At 40.4% G+C, this 13,451-nt stretch overlaps 1 protein-coding gene and 1 long non-coding RNA gene across 2 annotated transcripts in view; one reads left to right on the top strand and one right to left on the bottom strand.

The window, feature by feature from the left end:
• Positions 1 to 457: 457 nt before the first annotated feature.
• LOC147752147 (uncharacterized) lies at positions 458 to 9,670 on the bottom strand. Its single transcript, XR_015314909.1, has 4 exons — positions 9,578 to 9,670; positions 9,142 to 9,299; positions 1,978 to 2,358; positions 458 to 1,641 (listed from the first exon to the last, which is right to left on the bottom strand). It is a non-coding gene; the product is annotated as an uncharacterized LOC147752147 (long non-coding RNA).
• Positions 9,671 to 9,988: 318 nt separating this feature from the next.
• LOC111270277 (serine/threonine-protein kinase TBK1) overlaps positions 9,989 to 13,451 on the top strand; it is an 8,531-nt gene continuing 5,068 nt past the window's right edge. The window contains exons 1-6 of the mRNA XM_022850420.2: positions 9,989 to 10,572; positions 11,311 to 11,518; positions 11,776 to 11,838; positions 12,159 to 12,301; positions 12,517 to 12,949; positions 13,188 to 13,350. Of these exons, the coding sequence (XP_022706155.1) occupies positions 11,327 to 11,518; positions 11,776 to 11,838; positions 12,159 to 12,301; positions 12,517 to 12,949; positions 13,188 to 13,350 (994 nt within the window). The 5' untranslated portion in view covers positions 9,989 to 10,572; positions 11,311 to 11,326. The remainder of the gene's footprint in view (positions 10,573 to 11,310; positions 11,519 to 11,775; positions 11,839 to 12,158; positions 12,302 to 12,516; positions 12,950 to 13,187; positions 13,351 to 13,451) is intronic.

Here is a 13,451-nt window from a genome sequence, read left to right on the forward strand (position 1 = left end):
AACGACTTCAATAGCCACATAAGAGTCGCTAAAGTAAAACTACCTGTTTTTATTTAAAATTTCACTATCTACATTTGTGGACAATAGCACAATATGGTTTAATCTTATTATAAACTATTTAGCGACATATCAAAAGTGAAAATAATTGACGGTATGAAGAAAGGCATCTATAGAATATTTTGCCAAGCTATAGATGTCGGCCTCGATACGATAGCTTTAATAGCTGAAAAACTCTCTGGGAGTCTTCCTGGGATGTTCCATTATACTTTGCTAGCTATAGGCTATAGGCTTCAGCATTTTTCAGAGATACTTGCCTCAGCACCATGCTAGGGTTTACTCAGACGTTCGCCCTCTCGCGTTTCGTGAGCTACGTCACGTTAATATCATATATTGGCTATGCCCCACAAATGTATATAATCATCAGGTTAGCGTACCTCCTACTCAGTGATGCTTTCGAATGTTAATAAATTTACGATCTACCAAACACAGAGTGGTTCTTACTTGTTTGTAAATAGAAATTTTATTTTGGATGTTCGTATTCAACTTTTTAACATGATCGTATTTACTTACTATACGAGAGACTTTCAGTAACAACTACAGCTGTTGTACCCTTCTGCCGCTGGCAGAATTCTTCCTGTTACAGAACCAAAGATGACAACTTTCTTCATTCAGCGACTCGTACAGATCGAAATACTTTTTTTTTTTTGATACCACTTAAGCGATACGTTCATAGACACGTGGTGCCTACAGGTTTTCTAAGTGTTTCAACTGCCATCTATATCAACACTATTTTGTATGGGATGTCGTCTAACACTTATTGCTTTGACAGATGCCTTTGGCTAAGTAGAGCTAAAACTTCTGAGAATCTTAAAATAACATTTGCTGGCTTGCAGCAATTTGATGGAACCAAAAGCTATTTTTGACAATAATTGAAAAATTAAATAAATAAAAAAATAGGCAGATATATCTTCCAATGAAAGTCTTCTTTTAATTCATAATTCGATAGCATCATCTACGTTTTTCTGCGTGATTGTCATAAATGGATGACTCCTTTAATCTGGATAACTGCTAGTTCTTTCAAGTTTCTACCAGTTACATTTGTTAGCGTTGCGAGTGGTCGATGATGGATCGAACAAACTGGCTATTCGCTGCTTGGAGCACATTAATAAAATTGCTCATTCTCACAAATTATAGGTTTATGTGCGCGTTTACATACCGTTTAAGGTTGCTGACCAATAGCGGATAGCCTTGTGCTTTGAATTATCTAGTTTGATGATTATTAAACATAAGCTGAAGCGATACGGCGAACGGTAGTCACGATACCGCGATAGCTCATATGGTGCTAAACATCCACTGGCAGCGTCTCGGTCTGTTTCGACGGATCCTTGTAAGTTCCGCAGAAGTTAACTGCTACCTATTCCGCATCCTTTACGATTCCGCCGTGAAATGTCCAATTCGCCTCTATTACTCAGTGCATATGGCCACCGCGCTTCTGAACTGCTGGTTAGCCAGCGATTTCAACCGTTACCTACCGCCGCTTTTGGATTACGAGATTCCACGACAAGCGTTCCTTTTCATTGCTGTCCGCCCCTTTGGCCGCTCTTGGTCGTCGGCAAAGTTGTCAAGTAACTTATCGAAGATCTAATTCAAAGCAAATAAAGACTCCAATGAGGATGATTATTACTAATAATAACAATATTTGTTTTTCTGGCTTAGAGCAGCTTTTGAGTCAGTCACTGTGTGTGTATATGCGCGGTTATGTCCACTCATCGACTTACAGCTTGTTCTTTTGAGTTAGACAAAATAACCGAAAACAAGCGAAAAAAGAGACGGAGAACTAGTCAGAAATGATCACGAAGCTCGCCTTCATGGCTCAGCACTTGAGCAGAAAATTACCCCAAAATTGAGACATTTTCTTCCCCAACCCTACTCATTGCCTCTAACCTACGACAAGCGCAAAATTGTTGCTTTTTCTACCTTGATAAGCTGAATCTAAGAAGAAGTCAGCTGCTGTTAGGTCTTTTGTCTCCCAGATGAAGCTTTTCGGGCAGGGCGCGTATCGTTGACTGCCATTGATGACTAGCTTCCATAGCTCCATTGTCTTGCACACTATGACTTGCTTACTTTTCTTTGTTGCTTGTCTTCCATGTAAGTTAAACGCAGAAGGCGTCAGCCATCAGCAGCTAGGCCAATAGTCACGTTTCGAAAGAACTGAAATTTTTTTTTTTAACTATAACAACAACAAAAGCAGGAGCAGGCCCAACTCGAACAATCTTGACGTAACAACGCGTAACGATCAATTATTTGCGACTAATGAGGCCCGCGGTGGACACCATAGTACCTGACGCTGAACTGCATCTATAAAGAAGCGCATTTGAATTTGTAGTAGACCTACGAGAAATTTATGTACGGAACATAACAAGCTGATTAAAGGGCAGCTAATCAAGAATTACGATATCTATAGTATTATGCAGTATAGATCAAACCATGATGCAACATTAAGCGCTGACTCCTACGCTACATTATGACATAGCAGCTTCACTAGGTATGTTTTGCTTTACTAGGTCCTTGAATTTTTTTGGTATAGATAGATTCGTTTCGTGCGGGGAGCCAGCCATTTGACAGAGCGCTAAATGGCTATAATACCACACGTAACAGTCGAAACACGGAGAGGTCCTTATTTGAAGACTGCAAAGATCGACCGTGCTACTGAGAAGGGATTAAAGTTATGATTTTTTTTTATGTATTCGTATATTGAACTTATATGGATCATTATGAACTGGACATCTTACCTGCTCTGGCACTGAATTCGCTCCGATCATTTTCAGATCGTCTATTTTCTTTCTAGAATGGTTATGTTTATATTTGTTGTTATGCTTAAAAGGCAACCCAAGATGAATTTTTTGTCGGCTGACCGGAACAAGCTGTTTTTTTGGGGTATGGCTTGCAGGTAAATGGGTTATTATCACTGAGCCATAAAGTGCATATAAATTGTGCTGATTGTTTGAACCGTAAGAGTTTTTCCCTTTGAAATTATTTAGGGTTTAAATATCTGAATGTCTTTTTCTAATGGTTTTTACCTAGAGATTTCGTTAATACCTACTCATAGCATAGACGTTAGTACTATCACAGACATGTAAAGGTGAAAAGAAATCATTTGACTATTTAATACTTTTGTCCAGTGAAGAATAATATATATCTCGAAAAAGTGGTATCAAAAAAAAAACTACCCCATTATAAACCACTCTGCCGATGAAGTGTCCACATGTTATTACCTCGTAGGGAAAAATTTCATATGCCCCTGTTAAACCACTGACATGGAAATATTCCATACGTTACGGTTTGTTGATTATTAATAATTTTTTAGCGATTCAACTCAGTTCGCTTCTGTTTAGATCAGTAACATGTCTTTCTGTTTCTACATACGGCCTACGGGCAAATTTGTTAGCTCTACAACTGTTCCGGGGCTCCGTTAAAAGGCTAGTCTCAAACAATACGGAAATAACTTACCTCGCACCAGGAATTACGTGTGCATTTAACCGTAGGAGCTAAGTATAATCTTCTGTCATTGGATTGGAGTCATCGGTTGATTATCAACTTCGATTTCTCACGTACGTTTCGTTAGCACCATACGTACACTGATGAGATTATGATGAACGTTTTTAGTTCGTCCCGTTTATCATATTATTATTAAACTACATCGTAGGCAACTCTGCCTATCTATTTCGTGGTGGGGTTGTTGGTCATTGAAAAACAAAGCGTGCCGTTCGTGCAGACGATTCCTTGAGTGAGCTACACCGGGTTGCGCTTAAAGCACAACGCCCACCCGTACGGATGGCAACACAGTTTTTTAGGGTTGAATTTACGAGTCGCTGGGCGCAGCTAAAGGCTGTCGTATTTCTATTGGTCCAGCGTGATACAGTGCGATCTCCTCTGGTTTACATTGTGTTGTTTGTGTTTTAATTTTAAATATCTAGTATGCGATTGCTCTATGGGCTGTACGTGGTGATACTAAATGGTTTCAACGACCCGTTCAGCCGGCATTCTTTCTTCTTTAACAGTAACTGGGTACATGCTGCTACAGCTATAGTCAGTCCTTACTTACAGGCACTGTGCTAATTTGTAGTTGGGTAGCAGTGCTTATAGCATTCTATTAATGTGTGCTTTTTTCCTACAAGTGCTTCTGTGTAAATCTGGGCTCAACCAATGTTTCGATGGTGCTTTTCGTTTATAAATTCCATTTACGCGTAATGTTGGCAAGTGATATTTGTTTCGCTTAACTGAATCATTTTTCATTGACAAAGTCCTTACTGACCCGCTGCGTCCGCGAGCCCGTTTAGAAAATTACGCATGCCGCTCTTCGTTTTAATGTCACTGTTTGGACGGAGTGTAGAGCCATCATTGTTATTGTGGATTTGGATCATGAACTTGCCACGAAGTACAAACGGCATTTTAGGACCAACGAGCACCTGCATTTCGTCATTCAGTATGTGGCCGGGCTTCGTATAACCTGGGGGCAGCCCTTCGCTCCGGACATAACAAGCTTTTCATGTGCGTGCTTTTTATGATCAGTTAGTTTATTATCGAATGCGAGATTTTTGTTTGTAACGAATTAGCATGTTGGTTCAATTGCGCTCCGTTCCATATTCATATTTGTTTTTTTTTTAATAAACTTTTTCTGCGCCTTTACCTGGACATGCTTGTATTCTTGTTGGATTGCACGGCAGTTTTTTTAAAGTTGGTTGGCAGCGGGCACCCAGTGACACGAAACATGTGTAAGGATTTCGCTAAGTAATTTAATCAGTGGCATTCAACTAAATTTAGGATATCAGAATATTATTTAGGATATCTTACGCAAAAAAAAACATGATCTGGTATTTTTCTAGTACTTCTGGTAGTGCTCTTCGGCTTGCGCGTGAGCTCTTTGGCATAGATGGCGCCACCAGCGTCCTCCAGGTGGCCGCTCAACGAGTAACGGGTCATTGAAGCCATCTGACAGCAGTATCAGAATTCAAGCTAGATAAGGATATCATTATTACGTACACACATCCACGCGCTTATAATTCATGTTATCACATATTAATTTCGCCATAAACGACACTAAAGTCTAACAATTCGTAGATTCGTGTCGACTTCTTTAACTTTGAATCAACGTGTAGTGCATTTCAAAAGATTGGATCTGCTCATCTCTTAGTTAACGAGATACGAAACTATCTAGTACTTGCTGTATTAATTCCACCCCATAGGCGAGTCTACAGTATATAGTTACTCAACGGTAGCAACATCACGGAGGATGATCCGTGGACATTTGTGTCTAGCAAATGCTTACCCGAAGGCAGAAGGAAATAAACAACGGAGGACCCGATTTAGTCGAATATCACTTACAATCGATCAGAAAATGCTTCAGAACAAGATGTAGGCCTTTGTGAAGAGGTAATTTCGTGAATAATCGTGGAAGCAGTCCCAGATTAAAACTGAACGTTGTCGCATCTTCACGGCCGTTCTTCAGAAAGACAAAATGCAAGCCATTTAGCACACGATTGACATTCATCTGTGTAGCAACGGAACTGCCGAATTCCCTTAATGTTCGTCTCATAATTGAAACGACCAGATAAACCAACCGCACTGCGGTTATTACGTAGTAATAGCCGGCAATTTCCGCTCACCGTAATTTAATCGTCATACTGATTATATACCTCGCTCCAACTACGATGTAGAAGTGTTTTTTCTGTGGCAGTTGCCCATTACAACATTTTATCGGGACGCTATTTCCCAAGTACAGGGGCATGGTCTACACGGTTCCACAGAATGTGAACATCAGCAAGTGCTTATTATCTACTTAGAAACCCAATGCATTGGCATATTACGTACTACAGTACACGTATCATACTTAAAAATTGCTGAGCAAATTCGTATCTAAGACGTAAAAACCCAACTCAATTCTATACACGTTATGATTAAAAATAATTTAACGCCGAAAGATAACTTGTAACAACGAATTCAACTTCCAATATAGTAGACCTTACACGTATTATGCAGAACATTCTTTAACGTTGCTGAGCGCATAAAGGTAACTGGGTAACGAAAAAGGGTAACGAACATTGTTCAAACCTATGCGAAGCTGCATCGCTCCCTGACTTTAATAAGTAATAATGAAGCATGCAGGTTTCGGCCAAAAGACACGATTCGATCTAATCCATGATCTCCCACTTAATCCTCGTGACTTTCACACAAGTTCTTTCCGATAAGTTCACGAAAACTTCGAAACTCCCGATTACACTAGAAGCCATACGGTGCCACGCACCTCTCAGAGTAGATACTCTTCGTTTTTTACTAAAACGATACAAAAGCCTATGGGTGATATTTGTATATATATATATATATATATATATATATACATACAAATATCACCAGGAGGCAAACGTTCGTCTATCTAAGAAAACCACGTGACATACTGAATACAAGTTTAGATACCAGCCGTTTACAGGGAAGCTGTATGATGTTAAATATGTAAGCGCAAACATTAGCAGACTCAAATTACCTTAAGGTAAGATTTTTGTTTTGCTCCTGTATATATACAACGATTGAGACGAAAACCTGTCAGAGCCTAGAAAGCAACAATGTTCGAAGGCCCTCTGCTAGAACGGCCTGTGGCAGACTTTCGCGAAGCTGAGAAAATCGTTTCAGTGCTCACTGTAGAAATTAAACAGTGTATAGTGAAGAAAGCTAATAAAAGTTCTTATATCGAAGAGCTAGTTGACACCAGCATTCTTCGAGAGCATGCCGATCTTACCGGCGATCGACGAGGGGGTACGGTCTGGTTCGATCAGAAGACACAATTTGCCCAGCGATTGCTACACACCCTTTGCCACGTGGCAAAGTTCAGCTTATTTCATTCCGCGCCACTGAGAAATATTGAAAATCAACCAGTTGATGCTGTCAAACTGACAGATGGTCTTCTGTGGCTACGCTGGAGGTACGATGACCTTCGTATCGACCTCCAATCTGTGGGCTGCGGCGATCAGGAACTGCAGAGGCCTGTGGTGATGAAAAAGTTTTCGCGTCAGTTTTCCTGCGAGGTGTCTCCAAAAGGCAGCCATCAGATGATACCTGCCCATGTGTCATTTCGGCGGAAATTAAATCGCCTCGAACGACAGCTGTTGCAAGTTGCCGGCGAATTGCGTATCCGCTTCAAGTCCGTTCTAGCAACACAGGGTTGGGGTATTCCAGGTGCATTTCTCCGTGTCCACTATCACATTGACCTACCTGAAGAGATAATTAACTTACAACGAGACGCCAATGGCGACTATGCAGTATGGTCGATTCGACTGAACAACTCCAACTTCCATGGCATGCTCCCGACTGCTAAACTAACTTTGATGCGCCGCCATATGCGAGAAACGTTCGTGGTAGGCGTGTGCGAGACGTTCCTTTTCGCCGTTGAGAATCTCGACGGTCACAACTCTTTGAGAGGCAACCGGCATGGTCTATTGCTTTTTCGACTTCTCGTTAACGAGCCCCACCCGCTAAATGGCCAGAAAGGCCAAGAAGTACAAGAACGCCAACGCCAATGCCAACGGCAGCTGCAGCTGCGCCAACATGACGACGCGTCCTCGAGCCTTGACTCCGACGAATCGCACGTCGGCGGCCTAGTATTAACCCAGGCGCCCGGTGAAAATACCACACCAACGACGCTCGGGCCAGTTGCCGCCATCATCGTCACGCAGGTCGAGTGGCGACCAAAAAATGGCAGAGTCAAGAACGTTGTTTGGCCTTGGGACTCTGAGATCCGTGAAGTGCCGACAGACGTTCGGCAGATGATCTGCACTTGACCGACGATATGTGCACAGCGTCAGGTGTGATGGCGACGACGCTCACGCAACATTTGGGGCGGTATAAATATATTAATTTTTTCGTTATGTAGGTAATATCCGCCGCAGTTCTAGGATCTTTTCTTCCTGTTCAACTGGAGAAACTAAGCTGCGCGAGTAACTCATTCATCCGTAATGAGTCAGACTACACTCAAAATTCAGTCATGTAACAGTATTTGTCTAGTAGTATCTCTCATCTAAATATTTTTTGTAGTGGAATTTGTATTTTGTAGCTATGCCTTGAAGTATCCTCTTCTATGGCTAACACAAAGTCGTACAGGAACCATGTTAGTGGACAAAAGCCACTGAGTTGTTTAAGCAGTATCGAGACAACTGACGCAATGTGTGCGATAAACAGGGGGAAGAAACTCGGTAGACTGAGTTGTTTAAGCAGTATCGAGACAACTGACGCAATGTGTGCGATAAACAGGGGGAAGAAACTCGGTAGATGCAAGAACGTGGAAACGTAAAAATTAGAGGACCGAAAATTTGCTTACGATTGCCGGGGCTAGATTTGAAATTATTTGACTTCACAATAAACTGCTCACGAATCACCTGAAGCGACCTTTTTGTACTTATCGCACTCGTCGAGCTGCTAAAGTGCCTCAAAGGATCAACCGAGTAATCTGAGTCGCGTCATGGTGCTACAACGGATAATATTTTGACCGAAGAGTTCGTGTTTTCATCTTCATCAATTTTTTTAGCTGTATAAGAATATTTCGGTTTTTAAGATGTTTCGATGATGACCGAAATCATGGTAGAACCATATGACGGTGTTTTTCATTGAATTGGAACCCCGGCATATTCGTTACTGAGCTACTGGAATTTAAAATGAGCGGTGTAGAAAATGTAACAAACAAAAAGGTAACAAGATATGTTAATTACACAATTACTATTATTACTCTATTAAACTATATATATCGATGCGGGAATTTTCGACCTTACCGGTAGATTGCACCTATCTTTAGCTTTTGTTAAACTAGTGGTGCTTCAGCGAAAGGCACATATTGTAAAAAGGCTAAACGCCACAGCTATTACGTACCTTATCGATATTGTAAAAAGGCTAAACGCCACAGCTATTACGTACCTTATCGATATTATCGACTTAAATAAAGTCGAGTATTCACATGAATATAAAGCATGCTAGTATGTTATTCAATGATTATCTATATTCAAGTATATTCTAGTGCCTAACGGATAAATGGTACTGTCTATAGCTGTTTTAATACACTGTATAATTTCGCACATATAAAATCTTCAGTTATAATACCTTAAGGCCTTGGGATTTTTGGAATTTGGAGAATATTAGGAGAGCCTATAATAGATATCAAGCAAGGGCGTTCATGGTCTTGGTGATGGGTTGATTTACATGAGTTTCTCCTACTCATGTACCTGAATACATTGGCAGCTGGCAGCGTAAATATCCACCTGGACGTATTATAAGAAAAACAATAATACAGGTATAGCTACCATTACTTGACACGTTTTCGAAGTATAATATTTATGTAAATATATTAATAAAAATATGTAAATTATGTGTATCCGCATACATATATAAAAATGACCTTGAAGCTAACAAGATCTGGTCTAATTTTGTTCGAATTCCTAAATTAAACTACATCAGCCTATGCTGTAAGAAACCATAAACCAAAAATTGTGGCATTGGCCATAATCTGCTAAGACTCTAACACTGAAATTTAGTTTACCTAGACAATTTTCTCCTTAGCAATATATATACATAGCGTCGGTTTACAATCATAGATAAATTAGGCAACCTATAATATGAAAATCACAAAGATCTAATGTATAGCATACGACAATTTCGCACAATTTGTGTTTACACTACACGCACTGGGAGGTCTTTAAGGCTCTTATCTGCTCGCAGCACGAAGTCGTGCTAGCCTTCCTAAAGAAACGAGAATTCAAACTCAGGATGTATTTTCGTGTACCAAATTATCCACCCCCCTCTATAACCGGTAGATAACGCCAGTGAAAACTGATAGCTGTATTACTCATTACGGCTTTATAGATAGTATATACGTATAACATTTTTTCCAAAAATGCGTTCATTTTCAACACAATTGTGAGCACCTTCATGCCCAGCCAGTAACGGTCAGTGATCCTTCGATGTTCGCCGCCGCAGCACATGCGATCGTGCGCATGGCGAAGCTGTCTCCACAACGATCTGCATCGTCTGACAGAGGCGAGGAGGGTGATCTGCGGACAGCTGATCGCGTAAGCATTTGGCCACAGGATGAAATGACGTGAGTGCCGATTTGAGGAGAAGAAGGCAAATACAACAGAAGATGATAACTCATTTCGTAGGAATAACGTTTTTCGTACGAAAGTTGCACAAATCTGTGGCTACCCTCGAGAAGTGGAAGTGTAGGAACTAACGAAGTACCAACTCCTGATAATGACTGAAGCCTGTTGGAAGAATACCATTTACGAAATGAAGAGTGAAGGGTATAACAGGCAGCTTCCTACAGTTGGCATGTAATAGATTTCGGAAAGCGAAATGGTGAATTTTTCGGTGTGAACTGATTTTGTTTTAGTTTTTGCACTATTTAACTGTAACTTACGCTCATGGAAAGAATTAAAGTCTTTTTGCGTGCCAGTGTCGTCATAAACACAGCATTACATTGACAAGTAGCGTTGCCTTCTTTCGTGCACAGAAAACTTTAGTATCGCTTGTACACAGGTAAGTCGATATACAACTTAATACGTCCAGTCAGATTGTTAATTTTCTATAGAAACACATTGTAGAATTAGTTATGCTAAAATATCAGATTGCTCTGAGAATCTGCCGAAAACAAAAGCCGACTCTAGTTATGAATACAATTAAACAAGATCGTTATGTAGTTCTAGGCTCTTAAGTGATGAAACTTGAAGTTTAAAAAGTAGCCGGCCAGTGAGCGTAGGATGTCCATAATGTCAAAACCTAATAGGAATATAGCTTAATTTTCTGCTGTTGGAACACTTATTTTGAATCTAGTGGAAAAAATCTTTAATGGTTCAACTTGAAGCGGCACGTAATGACGTTCCACTGTACTTAAATTGGCGGAACGAACTTTACACATTGAATCAGTTTTGTGCAATCTTAATTAAAGCTGATTTAACTTCGAATCTAAATAATAAGTCCGTTTCTAAACGGATAGCTTCGATTTACTGAAGGCTGATGGAAATACTTCAGGAGTGTACTGATGGAGTGCCTAACGGCGATACCGGATATAAAACTTGAAACAGATTCACCTTAGAATAGCCTTATCGATTTCTCTGTGCTACTGTATCAACGACCAAGCGTATTTGAATTTTCAACTGTTTGCAAATCGGATTCTTCTAATTCTACAAAAAAAAATTCTACGAAAGGTCACGGACGGGCCTATTCTACACAGGAACTCAGTTGTGATAGACTTTTTAATTTTCTTGTACGTTTTAGTCGGAACAATATCACAATGTCGTACCTGCGAGGCTCAGCAAATTATGTATGGAGTACAACCTGCATTCTCGGCCGAGGCGCGACGGCAACGGTCTACCAGGGCGTAAATAAAAAAACCGGTGATCCTGTGGCCGTCAAAACATTTAACAAGCTTTCGCTTGATCGTCCTGCCAATGTACAAATGAGAGAATTCGATGTTTTGCGAAAGGTTAGAATTGAATCTTTTGTTAGTAGAGTAGTAAGTTTACTATTTATTATGTTCAACCCAGCTGTCTGCTCCAACGACAACAATGATAATGTGTACTGAATAAGCGGATAGCCTATTCGATATGTTTTTATATCCATTATGTTTTACGTAGAGCAGAGTTTTTCCATTAGCGCAGATAATAGACAGTATCAGAACTGCAGTTGCCCTGATCAAATTTGCTTTTTCATTTCTGTTCGTGTCTTCTGGGTGCATTCTAGGTGAACCATGAAAATATTGTCAAGCTTATTTCTATTGAAGATGATTTGGAAAACTCAAGCAAGGTACGGATCTATAAAATAGGAATATATGCCTCAATCAAGGTACACATATATATATCTTTTCAGCTATAACAATGGTGTATCCTAGGAGCAATAAAGACGTATTAAAATTTCAGCTATTTCGATAAAGTTGAGTGTACGCTATGACCAGCAAGCAGTTGAATTAACGACGACGAACGTTTCGTGGCTGTGTTTGCACAGAATAAGCTGCTGTTTTTGATAGCCCCAGAGAATCTGACACAAAACGTTACGTTCTTCGCAACACTGTCGTGTATCTCTGACTGGAAAATCGTGACGACTCTGTTTCATCTCCTTTCTATCAGGTATTGGTTATGGAGTTATGCACGGGAGGATCACTGTTCTCAATTCTAGACGATCCTATGAACTCTTACGGGTTAGAAGAGGATGAATTCTTATTAGTACTTAAAGATCTCACAGCTGGCATGAAGCATCTACGTGATAACAGGTAAACATTGGTCAATGTGAAAAGACCACTCGTCTATTTATCTACATTGGAGAGACAGAACATGTTATATCAGTGCAGCAACATATAACTATAGTTCTTCTAGTTTTGTTTCGTCTTTTCAACTGATCATTCATTACTAGGTGTAGTCATCGACAGTAGTCCGATGAAGTATATAGCTAACCAATTTATCTATTTTGCCCTTGTGTTTTTCTCAGTATTATTCACCGAGATTTAAAGCCTGGAAACATAATGAAATATGTTGCTGAAGATGGCCGCTCGATTTATAAGTTGACTGACTTTGGAGCGGCTCGCGAGCTAGAAGAGGATCAGCAATTTATGTCTCTATACGGAACTGAAGAGTACCTTCATCCGCATATGTATGAGAGGGCCGTCTTGCGCAAACCGGGTGACAAGCTGTTCAGCTCAAATGTGGATCTCTGGAGCATTGGGGTAACTCTCTATCATGTGGCGACCGGAAGCCTGCCCTTTCGACCATATGGCGGGCGAAGAAATCGCGACTGCATGCACTTCATCACGACGAAAAAGGAATCCGGGGTGATTTCGGGTGTGCAGAAGGACCATAGCACTTCGTCGATAGAGTGGGGCAGAGACCTACCGAAAACTTGCCTTCTTAGTGCTGGGCTCAAGGTTAAGCATCACTTTATAACATGTGTGGCAACAAACATTTACGTTAGCACCGCATCTCCAATATATATTTCATTGAATATCTCAGTAATTAGAAGTTCATTAATAATGCAGTTTTCACCAAATAGGGGTCTAACTCATATCCTCTGTATACTAATTTGTTTTCTTAACTAGACAGGATTAGCCTTCTATATAGCGAACATCGATACTTAAATTATTGAAACACAATCTGTAATTACAGGAACTATTCGTGCCCATTTTGGCTGGAGTGATGGAGTGCGATAGCAGTAGGATGTGGTCGTTCGATCGGTTCTTCGAAGAGGTTACTGCCATTCTGTGTTGTCGGCGACTTCACGTATTTCATGTTAGCGAGTGCCGCGAGCTAGTGCTCTACATTGCAAAAGGTATGTTATAAATGTTTAGATGCATACACGAACATTGTGAAAGGTGCAAAATGAACTTAAGCAAGATCTTAAGTACAAAAAAACAAATCTCTTATACTTTC

The sequence above is a fragment of the Varroa jacobsoni genome, unplaced genomic scaffold (genome assembly GCF_002532875.2).
Source record: "Varroa jacobsoni isolate VJ856 unplaced genomic scaffold, vjacob_1.0 scaffold_1460, whole genome shotgun sequence".
Classification (NCBI taxonomy): Eukaryota; Metazoa; Arthropoda; class Arachnida; order Mesostigmata; family Varroidae; genus Varroa; species Varroa jacobsoni.